Source organism: Oncorhynchus nerka, linkage group LG13 (genome assembly GCF_034236695.1).
Source record: "Oncorhynchus nerka isolate Pitt River linkage group LG13, Oner_Uvic_2.0, whole genome shotgun sequence".
NCBI lineage: Eukaryota > Metazoa > Chordata > Actinopteri > Salmoniformes > Salmonidae > Oncorhynchus > Oncorhynchus nerka.
Genome location: NC_088408.1, coordinates 42,665,074 through 42,688,212, shown reverse-complemented (window position 1 = coordinate 42,688,212; position 23,139 = coordinate 42,665,074). Strand labels below are relative to the sequence as shown.

The 23,139-nt window shown below is 39.9% G+C and overlaps 1 protein-coding gene across 6 annotated transcripts in view; it reads left to right on the top strand.

Annotated features, from left to right (window-relative positions):
* LOC115139549 (afadin- and alpha-actinin-binding protein) overlaps positions 1 to 23,071 on the top strand; it is a 28,059-nt gene extending 4,988 nt beyond the window's left edge. For 2 of the 6 annotated variants that reach the window (XM_029677063.2, XM_029677064.2), the window contains exons 3-14: positions 9,353 to 9,525; positions 9,683 to 9,886; positions 10,109 to 10,219; positions 10,337 to 10,472; positions 10,613 to 10,688; positions 14,489 to 14,669; positions 17,390 to 17,567; positions 17,999 to 18,129; positions 21,007 to 21,180; positions 21,297 to 21,414; positions 21,648 to 21,798; positions 22,089 to 23,071. In XM_029677063.2, coding sequence (XP_029532923.2) covers positions 9,353 to 9,525; positions 9,683 to 9,886; positions 10,109 to 10,219; positions 10,337 to 10,472; positions 10,613 to 10,688; positions 14,489 to 14,669; positions 17,390 to 17,567; positions 17,999 to 18,129; positions 21,007 to 21,180; positions 21,297 to 21,414; positions 21,648 to 21,798; positions 22,089 to 22,224 — 1,769 coding nt within the window. In that variant the 3' untranslated portion in view covers positions 22,225 to 23,071. Of the gene's footprint in view, positions 1 to 2,825; positions 8,349 to 8,453; positions 9,012 to 9,352; positions 9,526 to 9,682; positions 9,887 to 10,108; positions 10,220 to 10,336; positions 10,473 to 10,612; positions 10,689 to 14,488; positions 14,670 to 17,389; positions 17,568 to 17,998; positions 18,130 to 21,006; positions 21,181 to 21,296; positions 21,415 to 21,647; positions 21,799 to 22,088 lie in introns of those variants that run through there. The other 4 variants (XM_065026430.1, XM_029677061.2, XM_029677060.2 and 1 more) reach the window with 4 other exon arrangements.
* Positions 23,072 to 23,139: the final 68 nt, after the last annotated feature.

Sequence of the window (23,139 nt, the reverse complement as noted above, 5' to 3'; positions counted from 1 at the left end):
AAAATTAGACTGACAATAAGGTTGGAATTCAAGTGTTTCTAATAGCCCTGCATTTTCACTCAGTTTTTATACTGTAGCCTATTGGGTGTTTCAACCATGTTGAAGGAGAATTTTACTATTTAGGGCTTTAATCTGTATTTTTTATGTATATTAAAGAAGGGTCCTGAATCTTACCCCATCAGCAATTGACTTCCTCAAACTCATTCTGGAGTTCAGGGCATCCAAAACATGAACAAAGGCTTCAAAAACACCCGAATACGTAATTTTACAAACGGCAAAGCTCTCACGAACATTTCTGACTATGAATACGAGGATGAAATCGAATTTGCAGGTGAACCTTATTTCTTTGAACCGGAATACACAGACGAGGAGCTTCAACAGATGGAGGATGACCGAGAAAGGAGAGAGACAGAGCAGGCAGAGGCTCAGGCTTATAATCATCGAGCATCCGAGGCCCGACTCAGGACATCTGGGGACTGGTGCTGTACCTGAGGGCAATGCCAAGCGATGCCCACTGAGAACTAGTGTCTTTGCTGCCCAGATTGGGACCTGCTTATGCCACCCTTGGAAAATCTATGTGTCTGGCGACGAGAGAACGTTGACCCACGAGCCCACCCTACTCTGTGTAACCAGTGACAATAACTTTCCAGCCCTCATTAACCCGGCAGTTGTAGAAACTTTTTCCATGTGCGAAAAATAAGCTGGAAGAAGAGACCTCGGCCAGGGGGACCAAATGTCCACCTGTCAATAAAGTAAGTACCGGTAGTTTTTAAGTGATAAATAGACTTCCCAGCATTACAGTATTCATAGGCTGTGTCAAATGTCATCCCTCACCCAAATGCTCATCAGTAGGCCTACCTAGTGTTATTCTGCTTTCGCACAGATATTTATATTTATACATTTTCTAGGCAATATAGACTTGTGGTCTTGGAATGGGGATTGAAAGGCAAATGACTTGGCATTGGCCAGAGACTAGTGTTACTCAGTTGCATCGTCAGAATCATCTGCAACAAGTCTCCTTCACCCACCGGTGTCTACGTTGGATTCAAGGAGGCAGATGAAGCCTTCAGAATCCTTTGCACAATCTTCAACCGATGGCTCATATCCTTTCCCCTTCTATACTAGTGTATTCGGAAAGTATTCAGACCCCTTGACTTTTTCCACATTTCTTGCTACATTACAGCCGTGTTCTAAAATTGATTAAATCATTGTTTTCCCACATCAATCTACAAACAATACCCCATAATGACAAAGTGAAAACAGGTTTTTAGACCTTTTTGAAAATAAAAAACAAATACCTATTTACATAAGTATTCATACCATTTGCTATGAGACTCGAAATTGAGCTCAGGTGCATCCTGGTTCCATTGAACATCCTTGAGATGTTTTTTAAACTTTATTGTATTCCACCTGTGGTAAATTCATCTTTCCCTCGATCCTGACATTTTCTCCCAATCCCTGCCGATGGAAAAACATTCCCCAAAGCATGATGCTGCCACCACCATGCTTCACCGTAGTGATGGTGTCAGGTTTCCTCCAGATGTGACGCTTGGCATTCAGGCCAAAGTGTTCAATCTTGGTTTCATCAGACCAGAGAATCTTGTTTCTCATGGTCTGAGAGTCCTTTAGGTGCCATTTGGCAAACTCCAAGCGGACTGTCATGTGCCTTTTTTTTTACTGAGGAGTGGCTTCCGTCTGGCCACATAAAGGCCTGATTGGTGCAGTGCTGCAGAGATGGTTGTCCTTCTGGAAGTTTCTCCCATCTCCACAGAGGAACTCTGGAGCTCTGTTAGTGATCATTGGGTTCTTGGTCACCTCCCTGACCAAGGCCCTTCTCCCCTGATTGCTCAGTTTGAGCGACCAGCTTTAGGAGGTTCCAAACTTCTTCCATTTAAGAATGATGGAGGCCACTGTGTTCTTGGGGACCTTCAATGCTTCCCTAGGTCAGTTCCTTGACACAATCCTGTCTTGGAGCTCTACAGACCATTTCTCCAGCCTCATGGCTTGGTTTTTGCTCTGACATGCACTGTCAACTGTGGAACCTTATCAGTGATGGGAAAAGTACCCAATTGTCATACTTGAGTAAAGTTAAAGATACCTTTTTAATAGAGAATGACTCAAGTAAAAGTCACCCAGTAAAGTAATACTTGAGTAAAAGTCAAAGTATTTGATTTGATTTTAATTATACTCAAGTATCAAAAGTACAAATACAAATCATTTCACATTTCTTATATTATGCAATCCAGACGGAATGCTTTTCTTCTTTTTTAAATTTACAGATAGCCAGGGGCAACACTCAGACATAATTTACAAACAAATCATTTGTGTGAGTCCGTCAGCTCTGAGGCAGTAGGTACTTTTGGGTATCAGGGAAAATGTATGGAGTAAAACGTACGTTATTTTCCAAGGGAATGTACCGGAGTAAAAGTAAAAATATAAATCTTAAGGTAGAGATGCCACAAAAATCTACTTAAAAGTACTTTAAAGTATTTTTACTTAAGCACTTTACACCACTGGACCTTATATAGACAGGTGTGCCTTTCCAATCAATAGAATTTACCAGAGCCTGACTCCAATCAAGTTGTAGAAACATCTCAAGGATGATTATGGAAACAGGATGCACCTGAGCTCAATTTCACGTCTCAAAGCAAATGGTCTGAATACTTGTGTAAATAAGGTATTTACGTTTTTTTATTTTTAGTATGTTTGCAAAAATATCTTTAAACCTGTTTTCGCTTTGTCATTATGGTGTGTGTGGATGGAGGGAAAAAAATAATTAATCAATTTTAGAACAAGGCTGTAACGTAACAAAATGTGGAAAAAGTCAGTCTGAATGCTTTCCAAATGCACTGTAAATAAGAGCAGACTCCTCAGTGTTTCACCTTTCATCAGTGATGTTACTTTATTAGGTAGGTAGCTAGCATATCTCTTACCTCGATTTCAATTTCTGCTGCTCCTAGACAGGCCCGGCAACGTCTTTCAACGGTTGGTATTGTTGGATTCGGGGTTAAACTTGGAACATTGTTATATTCAGAAGTATAGGAACATTAGTTACAAAAGAGACAAGAGGGGTGCCATAATGAAGCTTGGGAGGGGCTGAGTGCAGGGAAAACAATCGCATGTGACAGTACTGATAAGGGGAGAAACCGTTAGTCTCATATCACTTAATTCCCTGCTTAACAAGAATAATGCAATGTTTAGAGATGAGGAGGAGACTCCACTCAAAGTGGTGTATGAATACCACCACGGGGAAGCCATGTCTGTGTCTGAATTACAGCTGTATCGACCCTTTGGGGATAGTTAAACTTGGTTAAAACCTCTTAAAGCTAGGGGGCAGAATTTTCACTTTTAGATAAATAGCGTGCCCAATTTCAACTTCCTGCTACTCATGCCAAGAATATAAGATATGCATATTATTGATAGATTTGGATAGAAAACACTCTGAAGTTTCTAAAACTGTTTGAATCATGTCTGTGAGTATAATATAACTTTTTTTAGCAAGCAAAACCCCGAGGACTAACTGTTCAGATTATTTTTTATTCCCATCTCTGTTCACTATATTGCAATAGGAACCAATTTTCAGTTCCTACCGCTTCCACATGATGTCGCCAGTCTTTGGAATATGGTTGAGGTTATTCCTTTGTCTTATGAAGAAGTAGGCCAACTCGGAACTGGGGACACTTTTGTGAGTTGCGCAAGACGTGAAGAGCAGAGCTGGTTTCTTTTCGTTCATGTATTGAATACAGATTGCCCCGTCTACAATTTGATCGATTATTAACGTTTAAAAATACCTAACGTTGTATTACAAAAGTAGTTTGAAATATTTTGGCAAAGTTTATAGGCAACTTTTGAAATATTTTGTAGTGACGTTGTGTTTTTCTAAGCTGTTTTTTTCTGGATCAAACGAGCTTTATAAATAGACATTTTCGATATGTAGCTTTGTGGTATATGCTAGTACCGTAAAGTTTAGAGTAAGTCCTGAGCAGGATAGATCCTGTATAGATCCTGTGGAGGGTAAGTCTCATACGTTTAAAGAGAGTAAGTCTTGAGCAGGATAGATCCTGTGAAGGGTAAGTCTCATTGCTTTAAAGAGTGTAAGTCCCAAGCAGGATAGTTCCTGTAGAGGGTAACATTTCATAAATAAAGTCCCAAGCAGAAAGCCTGTGGAGTGTAAAATCTCATAGAGAGAGGGGTAAGTCCTGAATAGGGTAACCTGTGGAGGGTAAAAACCTAGTGTAACGGTATATTGGCCAGACCCGTAAGAAGGGAGTCGCAGTGGCCGTGACAGCGCAGGGTGTGAGTGTATGTGTGAAAGAGAGGTTCATTTTATGCCCTGTTGGGGTAGTGAACCATGGCAGATTATGTGGAAATAGGAAGACAAGTGTGAATAATTTTGTTTTGTTGTGCTCAATAATAGTGAATACGGGAAAAAGCCATTAGGTCATCCGTGTTCTCCAGTAATACATTTCCAGACGCTATGGTATCGGTTCTAATACAAGGTACTAAGTGCCGTGACCTATTAATTGTTGTCCGGGGAAGTGTGTAGCGCGAATAATAGTTGTGTATTTTAGACGGGAGTGAAGAAATCCAAAACACACTTAACACCGTCGGGAGAGGTTAAGGAATAATAACTATTGATATGGCGACAAACGGCCCCGATTCTCCCTGTCATATGGAGCTAAAGGACTTTAATAAAGCCATGGAGGTGCTGAAAGAAGAACACGAGCATTCTAACAATTCGGCTCGAATATGGGAAAAGTTAGTGATATTGGGCAGTTTTAAGTATACTGTGGGGTTCATTTTGGATGGGAATGTTTTGAAAGATATTTAAATGGGTTCTGAAGGACAGGGAAAGAAAAGGGAGAGGAAATATTTTAATGGTGTCAAATGCCTGATCATCTCCACTAGAAATGATCAGAACAAGGGGGATTCCATTATAAAATGAATGAGAAACACCAGTCTCTATTCAGATTGTGCCATTACTTTATGAGATCATTATTATTTCTGTAAGGAGTTATAAAGAGTTGTAATTTTAAGTTGATTAGTTATTTGAATTTGTTTACTTTTGATTTAACATGTTGTTTTTGAGTCACATGTTCGGATGGGAAAATGACCAGTTCCCTGAGGTCCTGGTCTTTGGGTAAAGATGCATATAGAAGGGAAAATATAGGTTAATAAGGGATGACCGTGACTTCAAATGGATTGTGATATGTGTATTGCTGATTTCATTTTGTGTTTTTGTTTCAATACAAATTTCACCAGATTGGGATACTGGAGTGTGGGATTCTTCGAGGGGTTAGGGTGCTAACTTCGTGATCTGGTAACTTTTCTGAGAGGTCGTCAGTAGAATAAGGGAGTTATCATGGAAGGTGACGTCAGATCGTGTCTTAATGGATGGTAGGAATCATTTGACCACAAACAGTGTGTGTATGTGAACCTCAAAACCCTCCCTAACCGGCTGAAGAAAGAAGACAAAGGAGTGCAATGCGACACTGACTTTTAACACTTCTATCTGAGTCCGAGCCATAAACTGGGGTGGGGGAGGAGTGCTGAGAGTGCGTGTGGTGTGAGCGTGGAGAAAGAGAGAACAGCTCGGGTGAGAGACTCGTGTACGTGGGAGAAACGGATGTATCTACTTGGATATTGAAATCAGGACATTATCAAGGGCCATCGATGAGCTGTAAACGATACCTGAAAAAGACACGCTAGAATGATAAGTGCAGGGAGAAGGGGGGGGGGGTCTACACACTGCGAACAATTTAGACTATGGATGCATTGAGATACTGATCCTTCATTACCAGGCCAACGTGACAGGAAAACAGGGACGAAGGGGGTATCTAATGAGAACAGTTATTACCGACAATAAAAAGGTTTTGTTTATAAATGTACATTCTAACAGGGATGATGTGTGCTAAGTTGAGAAGCTGGGATTCAAGTCCTATTCTGAAAGTAAGCACTAAGGAATGTCATTTTAAATTTGGTTTAAATGATTTATAGAATGTTTTAGTTATGATTTGGACACAGCGAGAGAGAGTTGCTACAGAACGGTGAAGGGTGGGGGCATTGCTAAAATTTATTTGACCGAGGGAGGCTCCATAAACCTTATCTCTAAGTGTCAAACGTGAAAGTTTTGTTACCATGTAGTCAAAATGTTTATGTTAAATCGCATCAATGGGTGGTGCTAAGTTATTAAACAAGTACTTTTTTTCTTTCCTTTTTAAGTCAATATGTTTTTAGGTTTTGTGGAACATAAGAGTGATCATTGTTCCAGAGGAGGGACTGCTGTATATTGACTAATTGATTTGAGAATGTTTTAGTATGTTTATAACTGTAGAAATGCATTAGGAGTAGCAACTAGTGTGTTATGGGTTAGATGGAATGATAGAGGAGTATCATCCCCAGAGACTGTATATTGTTACAGGTGATAGCTCATGGGAGAGGGAGGACAGCTAACTGTACACAATATGGGGATTTAATTGAACATTACACATACCCAGATCATGGTGAGAGTAGAAGAGATAGTGGTGGCATTTCAGACACTATGGTAAGCGTTCAAGAAACCTGTGACTCAGTTTTGTTAGGTTGGATATTCTTCCCGACTAATTTATCTTTTTCCCCATTTCTAACAGCCGGTGAACACTTGACAGATGAATTCCAAATCAAAGTTAATTTGTCACGTGCGCTGAATACAACAGGTTACAGTGAAATGCTTACTTACAGGCTCTAATAAATAGTGCAAAAAAAGGTATTAAGTGAACAATAGGTAGCTGAAGAAATAAAACAACAATAAAAAGACTATATATAGGCGAGGCTATATACAGGCTATATAGAGTAGCGAGGCTATAAAAGTAGCAAGGCTACATACAGACACCGGTTAGTCAGGCTGATTGAGGTAGTACGTATATGTAGATATGGTTAAAGTGACTATGCATATATGATGAACAGAGAGTAGCAGTAGCGTAAAATTGAAGGAGGTTATAGGCATGGGCCATGTTAGTAGTAGCAGGGGTTACTTTAGTAGCATTGTTGGGATATCAGTTTATGAGGACTCATGTCACATGGCTTGGTAACTGGGAGACCGATGGGAGTACAGGGGAGGCTGTTATTCAAATGTCACAAATTAGTGATCGTGCCATAAGAGGAGAGTCTATGTTGTCAGGAAATGACCCATATGTTGCAGTGTGTATATCCTCAGGTGAAAGCAGAGATAACCAAGGGCATGGCTGAATTCTGGAGATTGAGTGTACATCAAGATACACCAGGCGGGGGTGTTGGTACAGCATTGGTTTGGTCCACACACAGTACTCCTTACAGCACCTGCAGCGGTAAAGATTGTCATGTCTCTCCTTGGTGGGTGCATTGTTCTCACGTGAAGTGAGGTCTAGCTGCATAATGGGTGAGCTTGAAGACACCATGGCAGAGGAAATGGAGCGAAAGAGAGGGAGCGAGACTAGATTCCACTGTAAGACATGCAGATGAGTTGGGTCTGGGAGCTACTTTAAGCATCATAGTTTGGGTTGGGTTAGCTGCTTTATTGGTTAATGCATCATATGAAAGAGGATAGATGTTGGTGTAATTGTACTCTAAACAACATTTTTAAGGCATTGGTGTGAAAGCATATACTGTACTGAGTTACCTTAATAAGAGGATGTAGGATTGTTGCAATGGAGGAGAATTGGGAACCAAGTGAAAATGACATGGCTTGGGAACACCTTTCGGAACCTGGGGCCGGAAAGGGGAAGACTGGGCGAAAGCATGAGGAGGCTTTTTAGGGATTTCATTTTTGTGGAATCCAGCAGAAAAGTATCCTGGAGACATAGAGTCAGGTGAAGAGGGAGTGGGAATTGTCATGGTCTCAGTCTTTGGTTTTCATGCATATATAATAATGCATAGCTTATCACATTGTTAATACTGTTATGTTTTGTGTGTTTTTGTTGCTTTCCAAGTCTTGTGCTATCACTCTCGTAGGAAACAGAAGGAGAGAGTGGAGAAACAAAAAGCAGCTCCAACTGACATGGAACAAGACAGCAGATTCAGCTGAAATGTCATTTTGTTGTGTGATTAGAGATGGAAGTAAGATTGTGTATGGTGTGATCATAGTCCAGGCCATAAGTCTCCGAGTTTGTAAACCTCCCGGTGGTGAATGTTTTTTAAAATCATTGTTCGTTCATTTATAATCATCTTTTATTTTTTAATTCATTTTCGTTATCATTTTTTGTTCATTTTTATAAGTAATTTCTTGCTTTTTCTTGCTTCCCCCACAACAGGGGAAGCCATGTCTGTGTCTGATTTACAGCTGTATCGACCCTTTGGGAAGAATTAAACTTGGTTAAGCTTCACTAGTGTCCGTGAGTTATTTACTCTGAAAATTAGAACCTAACAGTATAGTTGTTTTCTTCAAATATATATATATTTTTTTACCAATGATTTTTCTTGTTGGTTGTGGTTTTCAGAGGTCGTCACCAGAGAAATGCTCACTACAAAACCGTAGATCCAGTCTTTAGATGGGAGTGTTTATGCATCTTTGCAGGACAACTAACCAAAGCCTCAGTAAATCTGGGTCCAAAGGAAGTCCGTGAGAAGATATCGGACTGTGTTTTCGCTTTGCGTTGTCACATGTTGGGATTTCACATCTGCAAACCATTTTCAACAATATTCAGCTATTAACCTAACAAAAACTACTTCTGTCCCGTTTTCATCGCCTGGCTGATCTCATGACTGACTATTAACGTAGCTAGCTAGGTACCTAGTACTGTATCTGTGCCAGTAGCGTGCCCCCTATTTACACACTCGCAGTAGGGAGAGGAATTGGATTGAGGAAGTACATGCATGGTAGCGAATATGCTTGAGCTGTAAATTATCGCTTGAGTTCAACTAAATGGATTATAACGTCCGGTATGACACAATTTCATGTGTACAGCATCTAAAGACTATACTGGAGCAATAGAGCTTCATGTTTTTGGATGCCCCGGAACTCCAGAATGAGGCTGAGGATGTCAATTGCTGGTGGGGTAAGTTTTTCAAAACCAAGTGAAATTCCCCCCCAAATTTCTGCACCCTTCTATAACATGCCATTTACATCAAAAATACAGATTAGGGTCCTAAATAGTGAAAATCTCTATTCACTCCAACATAATGTATCTTAACCGTTTTGTGGTTGGATGGCTTGACCTCCTTCAATCATTTTCATTGGACATTTCATTTCAACACTAAAGCAAGATGGCTGCACTTCTTTGAATCACATACATGAGGATTCTATTCTCTTTGTCCACTTTGAAAGACAGTTTGCAATTAATTGATTTTTACCTAACTCTAGTAATGGCAATCCTTTTGTCCTATTATTCCTGCACAGAAATCAAGGACACTTCCTGCAGCTCTTCAAGATACAGAATGTCTTCTCTGAGGCAGTACAGCCAATCATCAGTGCTCCCTCTGCCAATGACCAGAAACCCCTACAACATGCCTACAATAAGTGCCTTCTGTACAGAGGACAATGTGTCAGAATGTATCTCATACATCAATCGGGTAAGAGACCTCAAATGTTTTAATTCATAAAAGATGTCACAATGATGTCATTGCAACCTTTGTTGCCTGCTGGGTTCATGCTTGCTTTCATGTGTTAGATGCCAGTAGCTAACCGCTAAGCTGCATGTCTGATCCCATCCCTGATTTGCCTCTGCAGGAGGTATCCTCTCTGGGCTTTCCATTGCTTTGCACAGAGTCTATCAACGGTCCTGAACTGAATCTGGTGGCCGTGCTGAACAACGTGTACAACCTGCTCCAGCTGCACCGCCGGTGCCTGCAGACAGTGGAGGACATTGAAGTGGAGCAGGTCAAGTCCAACAGCAACATGGACTATCTGCAGCTCAGCAACACTAGACTGAAGGTTTGGCCTTGACTTACTCACTCGCTAACCTTCTTAGTTTATTATCCTTTATTTATTCTCTTAGTCCTGTCTATGCACATCAATTGCTGTTCAAACGTGATTTACCCTTACGCAAACACATAACACATTATAAAGCGTGGACATGTAGTTTTATTATGAATTCTAGCTTTGTAATTAAAACCACAGTTTTTTATATATTTGTTTTTATATGAATCCTTATAGGATCAACTTGAACTCTCCAAGAGGGAAAACACTGGACTTCTTGAGAGAGAACGTCAGCTACAGCTGAAAGTGAAGAGCTTGCATAACTGCCTGAAAAATGAAAAAGAAGAGGTACGCTTCGTTGATTTATATGGAAACTTGAGATAAGATTAGAATATCTAGTACCAGTCTATTTATTCCTAGAAAGGATTATCATGTAATAGCCTACTTGTATTGTTTTCGTGCCAGGTACAGAAACTTCAAAGCATCATAGCAAGCCGTGCCACTCAGTACAATCATGACATGAAGAGGAATGAAAGGGAGTTCGGCAAACTAAAGGAGCGCCTGAATCAGCTTCTGATCGACAAAAAGGATAAGAAACAAAGTAATCATTCAAGTTATACTTCATCCTCTGATCGCCATTTTTTATTTAATACGTAAATAATTTCCTTTTCACCAAATGCTATGCATCATACAGTTGATACTGTGATGGAAGTTGACCTATGTGTAATTTCTCTATTCTAGCGTTTGAAGTATTGAACTACGTGGGAAGATCGGATGGGAAGAGAAGCCTTTGGAAAACTGGGAAGACTGAGGCCAGGTAACTATGTATACTGAACCAAAATATAAATTTTGTAATAAATTCAAATCAGTCAATTTAAATAAATAAATTAGACCCTAATCTATTAATTTTACGTGACTGGGCAAGGGCGCAGCCACGTGTAAGCCTGGGAGGGTATAGGCCCACCCACTTGGGAGCCAGGCCCAGCCAATCAAAACAAGTTTTTTTCCAACAAAAGGGCTTTATTGCAGACAGAAATGCACGTCAGTTTCATCAGTTGTCCGGGTGACTGGTTTCAGACGATCCTGCAGGTGAAGAAGCCGGATGTGGAGGTCCTGGGTTGGCATGGTTACACGTGGTCTGCGGTTGTGAGCAAGGTTGGACGTACTGCCTAGTTCTCTAAAACAATGTTGGAGGTGGCTTATAGTAGAGAAATGAACATAAAATTCTCTGGCAACAACTCTGGGGACATTCCTGCAGTCAGCATGCCAATTGCATACTCCCTCAAAACCTGTGATATTGTGTTATGTGACAAAATGGCACATTTTAGAGTGTCATTTTATTGTCCCCAGCATAAGGTGCACCTGTGTAATGATCATGCTGTTTAATCGGCTTCTTGATATGCCACACCTGTCAGGTGGATGGATTATCTTGGCAAAGGAGAAATGCTCACTAACAGGGATATAAATACATTTGTGCAGAAAATATGAGAAAAATAAGCTTTTTGTACATATGGAACATTTCTGTGATCTTTTATTTCAGCTCATGAAACATGGGACAAACACTTTACATGTTGTGTTTTTTTGTCTCATACTGGCACTCATGACATTACCAATTACTTCCATCCACAGTGAGCTCCAAAAGTATTGGGACAGGGACAGTGTTTGTTGTTTTTGCTCTGTACTCCAGCACTTTGGATTTGACAATTATGTTAAAGTGCAGAGTGTTGGCTTTAATTTGAGGTTATTTTCTACCAAATTAGCGCTTTTTGTACGTAGCCCCCCCATTTTAGGGGACCAAAAGTATTGTGACAAATTCACTTGTGTATTAAAGTGCATCAAGCTTGTGACTCAACAAATTTGTTTGATGCGTTTGCAGTTTTCTTTGGATGTGTTCCAGATTATTTTGTGCCCAATGGAAATGAATGGTAAATAATGTATTGTCATTTTGGGGTCACCTTTATTGTAAATAAGAGTCGATTATGTTTCTAAACACATCTACATTAATGTGGATGCTACCATGATTACGGATAATCCTGAATGAATCGTGAATAATGATGAGTGAGAAAGTTAGACGGACAAATATCATACCCTCCCCAAAATGCTAACCACTGTTATTGTAATGGTGAGAGATAAGCATGTCTTGGGGGTATAATATTTGTGTGTCTAACTTTCTCACTCATCATTATTCACGACTCATTCAGGATTATCCGTAATCATTAATGTAGAAGTGTTTAGAAATATATTCTATTCTTATTTACAATAAAAGTGACTGCAAAATCACACACTCCATTATTTACCATTCTATTGGGCACAAGCTTGAAGTAGTCATTGCGTGCTATGAATATGGGACCAAATACTTAACTTTTTACTACTTTAAAACACATAAGTGAATTTGTCACAATACTTTTGGTCCCCTAAAATGGATGGGACTATGCACAAGAAGTGCTGTAATTTCTAAACGGTTCACCCGATTTGGATGAAAATAACCTCAAATTAAAGCTGGTAGTCTGCACTGTAACCTCAGTCATTGTAACATTTCAAATCCACAGTGCTGGAGTACAGTGCCAAAATAACAAAAAATGTGTCGCTGTCCCAATACTTTAGAAACTATTGCTTGGTTTGTGATTGTTAGCTAATCGTGTGTAGCATTTTAAGCATAGGATCTGGGATAGTGTATAGAAACCTCCAAATACATTTAAACTCAGTTTTTCACAATCCTAGTAAAAATGCCCCGTTTTAGGTCAGTTAGGATCACCACTTTATTTTAAGAATGTAAAATGTCAGAATAATAGTAGAGAGAATCATTTATTTCAGCTTTTATTTCTTTCATCACATTCCCAGTGGGTCAGAAGTTTACATACACTCAATTAGTATTTGGTAGCATTGCCTTTAAATGGTTTAACTTGGGTCAAACATTTCTATGTTGGGTGAATTTTGGCACATTCCTCCTGACAGAGCTGGTGTAACTAAATCAGGTTTGTAGGCCTCCTTGCTAGCACACACTTTTTCAGTTAAGCTCACAATTTTTAAAAAGTATTTAGGTCAGGACTTTGTAGTGGCCACTCAATACCTTGATTTTATTTTCCTTAAGCAATTTTGCCACAACTTTGGAAGTATGCTTGGTGTCATTGTCCATTTGGAAGACCCATTTGCGACCAAGCTTTAACTTCCTGGCTGATGTCTTGAGATGTAGCTTCAATATATCCACATAGTTTTCCTGCTTCATAATGCCATCTATTTTGTGAAGTGCACGAGTCCCTCCTGCAGCAAAGCAACCCCACAACATGATGCTGCCATCCCCATGCTTCACGGTTGGGATGGTGTTCTTCGGCTTGCAAGCATCCCCCTTTTTCCTCCAAACATAACGATGGTCATTATGGCCAAACAGTTACATTTTTGTTTCATCAGACCAGAGGACATTTATCCAAAAAGTACGATCTTTGTCCCCATGTGCAGTTGCAAAACGTAGTCTGATTTTTTTATGGCGGTTTTGGAGCAGTGGCTTTTTCCTTGCTGAGCGGCCTTTCAGGTTATGTCGATATAGGACTCGTTTTACTGTGGATGAAGATACTTTTGTACCTGTTTCCTCCAGCATCTTCACAAGGTCCTTTGCTGTTGTTTTGGGATGGATTTGCACTTTTGCACCAAAGTACGTTCATCTCTACGAGACAGAACGCGTCTCCTTCCTGAGCGGTATGATGGCTGCGTTGTCCCATGGTGTTTATACTTGCAGACTATTGTTTAGACAGATGAACATGGTCCCTTCAGGTGTTTGGAAATTGAGAGAGGTCTTGGCTGATTTCTTTTGATTTTCCCATGACGTCAAGCAAAGAGGCACTGAGTTTGAAGGTACGCCTTGAAATACATCCACAAGTACAGCTCCAATTGACTCAGGTGATGTCAGCCTATCAGAAGCTTCTAAAGCCATGATGTCATTTTCTGGCGTTTTCCAAGCTGTTTAAAGGCATAGTCAACTTAACGTATGTAATCTTCTGACCCACTGGAATTGTAATACAGTGTATTATAAGTGAAATAATCTGTCTGTAAACAATTGTTGGAAAAATTACTTGTGTCATGCACAAAGTAGATGTCCTAACCGACTTGCCAAAACTATTGTTTGTTAACAAGAAATTTGTGGTGGTTGGTTTTAATGACTCCAACCTAAGTGTATGTAAACTTCCGACTTCAACTGTATGTATATATATATATGTATGTATGTATGTATGTATGTATGTATGTATATATATATGTATGTGTATATATATGTATGTATATATGTATGTATATATATGTATATATATATATATGTATGTGTATATATATATATGTATAATTTTTTAAACCTTTATATAACTAGGCAAGTCAGTTAAGATCAAATTCTTATTTGCAATGATGTCCTACACCGGCCAAACCCAGACGACTCTGGGCCAATTGTGCGCCTCCCTATGGGACTCCCAATCACGGCTGGTTGTGATATTGCTTGGATTCGAACCAGGGTGTCTGGTTGTGATGCCTCAAGCACTGCGATGCAGTGCCTTAGACCCCTGCGCCACTTGGAAGCTCCCATCACATGCACTGAGAAAAGACTAAACACAGGTGAATTTCTTTATTTTTCAGACATGAGGGAGAGATGTATAAGACTCTACTGAACGACTACGACAGTCGCCACAAGGACCTATTGATGGAGAACGCAGAGTTAAAGAAAGTATTACAGCAGATGAAAAGGGATATGGTCACCATTTTGAGCCCCAGGAAACCTAGCCAAAGTGGCAAGAAACATGATGACAGTCTAGAACAGGTTTGTCTAGTAGTAATGTCTTTGTCATGGGTACCCAATATGCTGTACCGGATGGTGTATTTGGTATCTACAGTCCCCTCCATATGTGTGTGGACAGTGAGGTTAACATTTTTAAATGGTCTCTAAGCTAACATTTTTCATTTGGCTCTATACTCCCGCATTTTGGATTTGAAATCAAATGTCTCATTTGAGGCAACAGTACAGAATGTCACCTATTTATTTGAGGGTATTTTCACACATCTGATTTACCATTTCGAAATGAAGCACATTAGGTATCTAGTCCCCCTATGTGAAGTCATAACTATTTGGGAAAATTCACTATGACTCAACAAACTCGTTGGATGCATTTGCAGTTTGTTTTTGTTATGTTTTGGGTTTGGGTTGTTATGTCAAATTGTAGAAACCTCTCAAGGATGACCAATGGAAACAGGATGCAACTAGGGTTGCACATTTTGGGGAATATTCAGGGGTGGAAACTTTCCGTGGGAATTAACGGGAATATATGGGAATTAACAAGGATATATGCAAATTTATATTAATACCATTTAAATGTAGATTTTTTTGCATTGGATATATTTACCGTATCATAAGTAGACATAATTGCAAATTATTAAATCCTTCCAATAGAAAAAAATCATAATAATTGTTATGAATTGAACTTTAATTAAATAAGTTGACTCTTTGCATGGGATGATTTCACTGAACAACAAAAGAAAGGGAATATTGAATGATCCCCAATGATCCATCATATCTCCCAAAAATGTTTTCATCATACCTCTGTAAAATTATAGTCTAGAAACTAAAGCTTTGGTTGTCTTCCTCTCAGGCCTCCATGTCTTCTCACTGGACCTCCTCAATGTCCACCTCTTGAACATCAGACTGAGGCCTCGTCTTCACTGTCACTTTCCAACCTATTTGAGGATGGCTCGTTATCAGGCTCAAATTTGCCCAGATGGCCACCAATTTTTCAACCCTTGTATTGGTCAGCCTGTTGCGTGGTTTTGTGTGTGTTCCCAAATAAGGACCAGTTGCGCTCTGAGGCGGCTGATGTTGGTGGTATTTGGAGGATGATTGAGGCAACAGGAAAAAGAGCCTCAGGTCCACAAAGTCCCTTCCACCAGTTGGCTGATGAGATATGTTGGCACGACTGCCATATTGCATTTCCATCCCAAAGTCCTCACCAGACTGCAAAGAACCTTGGTCTCATCCAGGCGGCGAGACACAGTAGTGATGACACCATTGATCTCTGCACCAGACAGGATGCTCCTGGCAGCATACTTGGGGTCCAACATATACGCTGCGGCGTGTATGGGCTTCAGGCAGAAGTCTTCACGCTTTTTGATGTATTTTAGAACTGCAGTTTCCTCTGCTTTTTTATTTAATTTAACTAGGCAAGTCAGATAAGAACACATTTTTATTTTCAATGATGGCCTAGGAACAGTGGGTTAACCCCCCCTCCCCCCATGGGTGTTGCTGGGCAGCTTCAATGTGCTGCACTTATTCTTCTCACTTTGCTTGGTGAGGTAGATTGCTGCTCTAACCTGATGACCCTTCACAAACCTAACCATTTCCTTGACTCTCTTGTAGAGTGTATCCACTGTTTTCAGTGCCATGATGTCCTTGAGGAGCAGATTCAATGCATGAGCAGCACAGCCAATGGGTGTGATGTTAGGGTAGGACTCCTCCACTTTAGAGCAATCAGCCTTCATGTTCGCCGCATTGTCGGTCACCAGTGCAAATACCTTCTGTGGTCTGCAATGTAGATACCGGTGTGTCTGTTGTCCCTTGTGTCTGTGCTCTTGTAGAATACTGGTTGAGGGATGGAGATGTAGTTAATTCATCTTTGTCCCTCGAACAGTTTACCACCCATCAGAGATGGTTTGATTTGCTTGACCTTCACTTGAAATCTGTTGAACTCTGCATCCAGCATATGAGTAGATAAAGCATGTCTGGTTGGAGTGGTGTGTGCTGGGGGAAGAACATTCAAAACATCTCTTCCAATACACATTGCCTGTGAGCATCAGAGGTGAACCAGGTGAACAGCTCAAGCAAGACATTCATCAGCCATTCTCTGAATACGTTCCTCCATTGAGTCAAAAAAACTTCTGATTCCAGGAGGACCATGAGCTGTTGCTATCGATAAGGTGTCTGATTCATAATTTTCACCTCTGACCAAAGTCCCTCTACTTCTATTCTAGATTGCTTGTTGTGAGCGCTGAGGGAACTTTATGCACTTGGCCAGATGATTCTGCTTCTTTGTTGCATTCTTCACATGTGATTCGGCACAGTATTTGTATACAGCTTTTCCTTCTACATTAGCTGCATATTCCTGTAAAACTTTGAAGAAAATTAGTTTAAAAAATACAATTCCATGTACAGATAAATAGTTAAGCAGTTAGATTAAACAACTCCTTTGTAAGAGAAATGTTTTAAATGAAACATGTATGGAAACAGGTGAATTAACACTCCTCAGTTAATAGGCAAGCAAGCTAAAAACCCACATGGTAGCAAAAACTAACTAGCAGAAATTGTTAACAAGTTAGAAATGATTTAAACACACTTTGCTGTAGGTTACTATTTACCAGTTAACAAAAAATCATGTATGTTGTATAAAATAGTTCACTGAAATTACTCCGGCATAGTTTTAAAACCATCTGCACACAAAAATAGCACACTATATAAAGGTGACTGCTTAATTAAATAAATTAACCAATTAATAGTCTATGCCTGTTTTCACGACATCTCTGCAACAGACCAGCTCAGAAGAGGATGAGGTGTGTGACTCAAGTAGAGAGAGCCTGGAGCTGTCCTGTGAGCATGCAAGGGAACAGCTCACCAATAGCATTCGCCAGCAGTGGAGGAGACTAAAGAGCCACGTGGAGAGACTGGACAGCCAAGGTATTCTTTGTCACATACTAAAAGAAGAGGTCACTCAGGATGCTCAGTTTTATTGTCTGTGGTATTATAGTTTTGTTATAAATAACATGAACGACTACCGGACTTTGAGTTGATTAAATGTCCACTTAAAGCTCAACTGAACAGTGATACAAATTGCTTGTTATAAGCAATGTCAGTTGATGGGTGGCCACTCTGTTATCAGCCAAATCAAATGAAAAGAGTCCAATAAAAGTGGTAGCCACTGTCTGTGAAACATGAACCAACAGACACCTCTAGTGGTTCTTTGAGGAGAAGCTGTTTTTTATTTGTATATTTTTCAAACCCAGACCTTCATTTTTTAAAATCCATTAGTTAAACCTATTATTACCATAATCATAAACAATAAACCATCTCAGAATCACTGGTAATGTTGTGACGTGATTCCTGTCCAGCATCCTTGGTAGGGGAGAGAGCCAACATGAACGCCATCCCCAAAGAGGTCCATGAAGAGGAGATGGACAGGCTGAAACTGGAGATTCAGCAGTATAAAGACTTCATCCACACGCAGCAGCAGCTCCTGCAGGTATACACTTAACTCTCTTCTCTATGATGCTGCTGGAGTTCAATACTTATTCAGCCTGGTTTGTTTTGAATTAATCTGGCTATTACACCTACAGTGTCTTGTCTACCTCATTCTAGCAGACCTGTAATTCTGTCTACCTATTGCCTCAATAGATCTATCAGCATAGACATTAAAGTAAATGGAAAATACTTATTAACAACTCGAGATCTTGGGACTATAAGGTTCTATTTTACATTTTTGTCAAAAATGAGTTCACATATAATTGATCTTTTAGATGTGTTCATATGTCTGTGAAGTTAGATTTTAGAAAGAGTGCATTTTAAGTGGGAAAAAAATGACAAACTACAAAATTATGAGGTTCTGTCTGCAATCCAATCACAAGCCTGAACAAATATAAACGGACCAATCAGAACACGTCTTTGCTATCTCCTTCTATTATGGTCTTGTCTAGTCAGTAATAATGGCACGGAAAGCAAATAAAAACACTTGTAAGAAATCTTAAAGTAAATGATGTTGTCTGGTGACAGTAATTCGTTTGATCATAAATATTTATTGTATTTGATGTGTTCTGACTATCATTTACGTATTTAAATAGTTTGTTTTCTTAACTGAACATGTGTAATTCAGAAGTGTCAGATAGAACCTTATGGCTAAACTCAAATGGCGTAAGGTTCTACTGCGATTGCACCCAACTAAAAATGTTTTTTTGTTTTGTTTCTTTCACCTTTGTTTAACCAGGTAGGCCAGTTGAGAACAAGTTCTCATTTACAACTGCGACCTGGCCAAGATAAAGCAAAGCAGTGCGACATAAACAACACAGAGTTACCCATTGGATAAACAAACGTACAGTCAATAACACAATAGAAAAAATCTATATACAGTGTGTGCAAATGTAATAAGATTAGGGAGGTAAGGCAATAAATAGGCCATAGTGGCGAAATAATTACAATTAGCATTAACACTGGAGTGATAGATGTGCAGATGATGATGTTTAAATTCCGGTAAAATTGCAGAGCGCGAAATTCAAACTGCAGAATTATACAAATTTAACTTTCATAAAATCACAAGTGTAATACATAAAAATAAAGCTTAACAACTTGTTAATTTAGCCGCTGTGTCAGATTTCAAAAGGCTTTACAGCGAAAGCACACCATGCGATTATCTGAGGACAGCGCCCCTTCATACAAAACCATGAAAAACCTATTTCAACCAGGCAGGTGCGACCGAAAGTCAGAAACAGCAATATAATAAATGCCTTACCTTTGATGATCTTCTTCTGTTGGCACTCCAAAAGGTCCCAATTACATCATAAATGGTCCTTTTGTTCGATAATGTCCTTCTTTATATCCATAAAAACTCAGTTTAGCTGGCGCGCTTCAGTCAATGATCCACCCAGTTTACCTCCATCAAAATGCATACAAAATGAATCCCAAATGTTACTAATAAACTTTTCCAATCAAGTCAAACAAAGTTTATAATCAAACCCTAATACTTAAATAAACAATCAAATGTAAGACTGAAAATCGTTATTGTTTTTACCGGAGGAAAATACCAAAGAACGCGCTCTCATTCACGCGCTTGGAAACACTACAGCCAAAATGGGAGCCACCTTGAAAAACTAAAATTTTGGCTCATTTTTCCTAAAACCAGCCTGAAACTCTTTCTAAAGACTGTTCTAGTGGAACCATAGGAACTGCAATCTGGGAGGACTTCGCCTTATAATAAAAGTGACAGCCATTGAAAATAGTGGTAGGCTGAATTTTTTTTTGGGGGGGGGTCCTCGTGGTTTCGCATGCCATATCAGTTCTGTTATACTCACAGACATTATTTTAACAGTTTTAGAAACTTTAGAGTGTTATCCAAATCTACCAAGTATATGCATATCCTAGCTTCTGGGCCTGAGTAACAAGCAGTTTACTTTGGGCACACTTTTGATCCGGACGTGAAAATACTGCCCCCTACCCAAGAAGGGTTAAGTAGAGATACTGTGGTGCAAAAGAGCAAAAATAAATAACAATATGGGGATGAGGTAGTTGGGTGACCTATTTACAGATGGACTGTGTACAGGTGCAATGATTGGTAAGCTGCTCTGACAGCTGATGCTTCAAGTTAGTGAGGGAGATATAAGTCTCTAGCTTCAGTGATTTTTGCAATTCGTTCCAGTCATTGGCAGCAGAGACCTGGAAGGAAAGGCGGCCAAAGCAGGAGTTGGCTTTGGGGATGACCAGTGAAATGTACCTGCTGGTGCGCGTGCTATGGGTGGGTGCTGCTATTGTGACCAGTGAGCTAAGATAAGGCGGGGCTTTACCTAGCAAAGACTTATAGATGACCTGGAGCCAGTGGGTTTGGCGACAAATATTAAGTGAGGGCCAGCCAACAAGAGCATACAGGTCGCAGTGGTGGGGTATATATGGGGCTTTAGTGACCCAACGGATGGCACTGTGATAGACTACATCCAATTTTCTGAGTAGAGTGTTGGAGGCTGTTTTGTAAATGGCATCGCCGAAGTCAAGGATCGGTAGGATAGTCAGTTTTACGAGGGTATGTTTAGCAGCGTAAGTGAAGGAGGCGTGTTGCGAAATAGGAAGCTGATTCTAGATTTAATTTTTGATTGGAGATGCTTAATGTGAGTCTCAGGATTTTTATACTCTGCAACTTTAGGACCTTTATGGGTTATGAAAGAAGAATCCACTACAAAACAGATCTGGGATGTGAAAACATTGATGCTTTAATATCTCAGAACTTTGCTTTGCACCGATATAACATTATAGTCCCAAGGTCACGAACTGCTACCTCACTTGTCAGTAATAATCAGTTGTCTGTAATTCTCCCTCCTAATCCTCAGTCTCCACTGCTCTGTGTGTTCTGTTCTCACAGCAGCAGCTGAACTCCCCATGTGACGATGAGACAGCCTCGCTGCTCAACGACTGCTACATGCAGGAGGAGAAGGAGCGCCTCAAGGAGGATTGGAAGTCCTTCGAAGAAAAAAGGAAGAACTTTGAGGCGGAAAGGAGGAACTTCACAGAGGCAGCCATAAGACTGAGCCACGAGGTACAGAGAGTGTACAAGAGGGCAGATAACTTGGAAATTTGATTACTTGCAATTTCATTAATTATTTTATTTCAAAGTGAATTATTCAGGCTAATATTCAAACATTTGTCCTGCAGAGAAAAGCATTTGAGGAGGACCGCGCCACATGGCTCAAACATCAGTTTTTAAACTTGACTCCATTTGGAGACCAAATGAAGCCACAGATGTCAAAGTCTCAAAGTGCCTTATCAGGATGTAAGTAATCAGCTCCTCCTGAATACCATCAGCACCAAGCTGGAGGACATGGCGGCTCTTCCTTCATATCAGTCAAATCAAATAGAAAGCATTTGTCTCTGAACATTTCATAAAGCGACCTGCACCGAAATTCCCAAAAGAGAAAGTCTACTGTAGGGCACATTGGTGGAATTGGTGAAAACTGTTTTGTCTGATTGTTGACACATCATGACTCATTTAATATCTTTTGCCAGGGGCTGAGTCAGAGGCTAGGCCTGTGTCGACTCCAGCAAAGTTAAATAAATCACTATCCCACACGGCTTTCTCCACATCCAGAGCCTCCCCAGCGAAGACGCCATCCACGGCAGATCTGTATCGCACACACCGCCTTATCCCAGAAAAAAGGTACCCTACACATGATTTAGATATTCATAACAGGTACACGTTACAGTGCAGCACTCAACACAATTGCAAAACGAAAACAAACTAATTGCAAAAGGAAACTAACAAAGCAGAGCTTAAATCAATTGAAACAACCGTCTCATACATATGTAGATAGATGTCCTCTGTATGCACTGACTGTTTGTTGCTCTGGTTTAGAGGAACTGCTAGCTAAATAACTATAATGTCAAGAATTCAAGACTTTGCTCTCGATGGGGATGAAGACGTAATGCTGTATAAAATGTTCTTTCCAGCCCAAGCACAATCCACCCAAAGCAAGACTCCAGCATCCTTCGCAATGGTGACGTTCCTGCCCAGCTCCGACACGTGAATGGAGGAGCAAATTGCAGAGCATACACATTCACGGGAGATAGAAATGGCTCCATTTAAACACAGGGATAGACACCTTGGCCTTTTCCCATGACAATCCATGCTCTTAAACCATTCAATATCAAGTGTAGTATCAAAGGTAGTCAGACACACTTAAATGGAAACGCCAAACACAAAATATATTTAGTTCTTGTTTGTAGAACTTTATAAAATAAAAATCTATAATTTAACTAGACAAAAAGGACCCGTACAGACGAGGCCCCTGTCTGTGTTTTGATAGAGCCATAATATTTTGGCTGCTGAGTGGCTCATTGTAAATGACAGGGACAAATTAGTGTGGTTTTTAATGTAATGTTGGTGTTTGTAGAAGTCGTTTTGTATATATTTAATGTCAAATGTCTTTGTTGTATTACCTTTTTGTTAAGGTCATGTAGTTTTATAAAGTTGAATGTTTATCCGTAGGCACTCCTTAAGACAGCGTAATGTATTTATCATGGTCAACATTGTTTCCCCCTTAAATATTTGATAGCATCTTAGAATGTACTTTTATTTCAATGCTGCTGATACACCAAAGGCAATAAGATATATTAGTTCTGTCAATTTCATAAATACATTTAAATTGTGTCTTTCCCCTTGAAGTGATTGTGGTGATGATGACAAAACAATATTGCTCAAGGCTATTGTGTTTATTGTTGTTGATGCAGCGCACGGAACAGTCACAGCGAGGCAGATGCACTTTAACTGCATATATCACTTTGAATGTGTTTTCTGCATTGATTTCTTATTTTACAATTCACCATGAAAAGTGATTGCCATTAGATTGCTGTTGTTAGAGGGCTATAATGTATCAGAGACCATCTTTGAATGCACAGTTGGATTTATTACAATTTGAATGGTCAAGATGTCAGTGATGTGAAATGATGTATTTTCTGTTAGAAAGGTTACATAGTATCTGCTCCACCAGAGCTCTAAGCA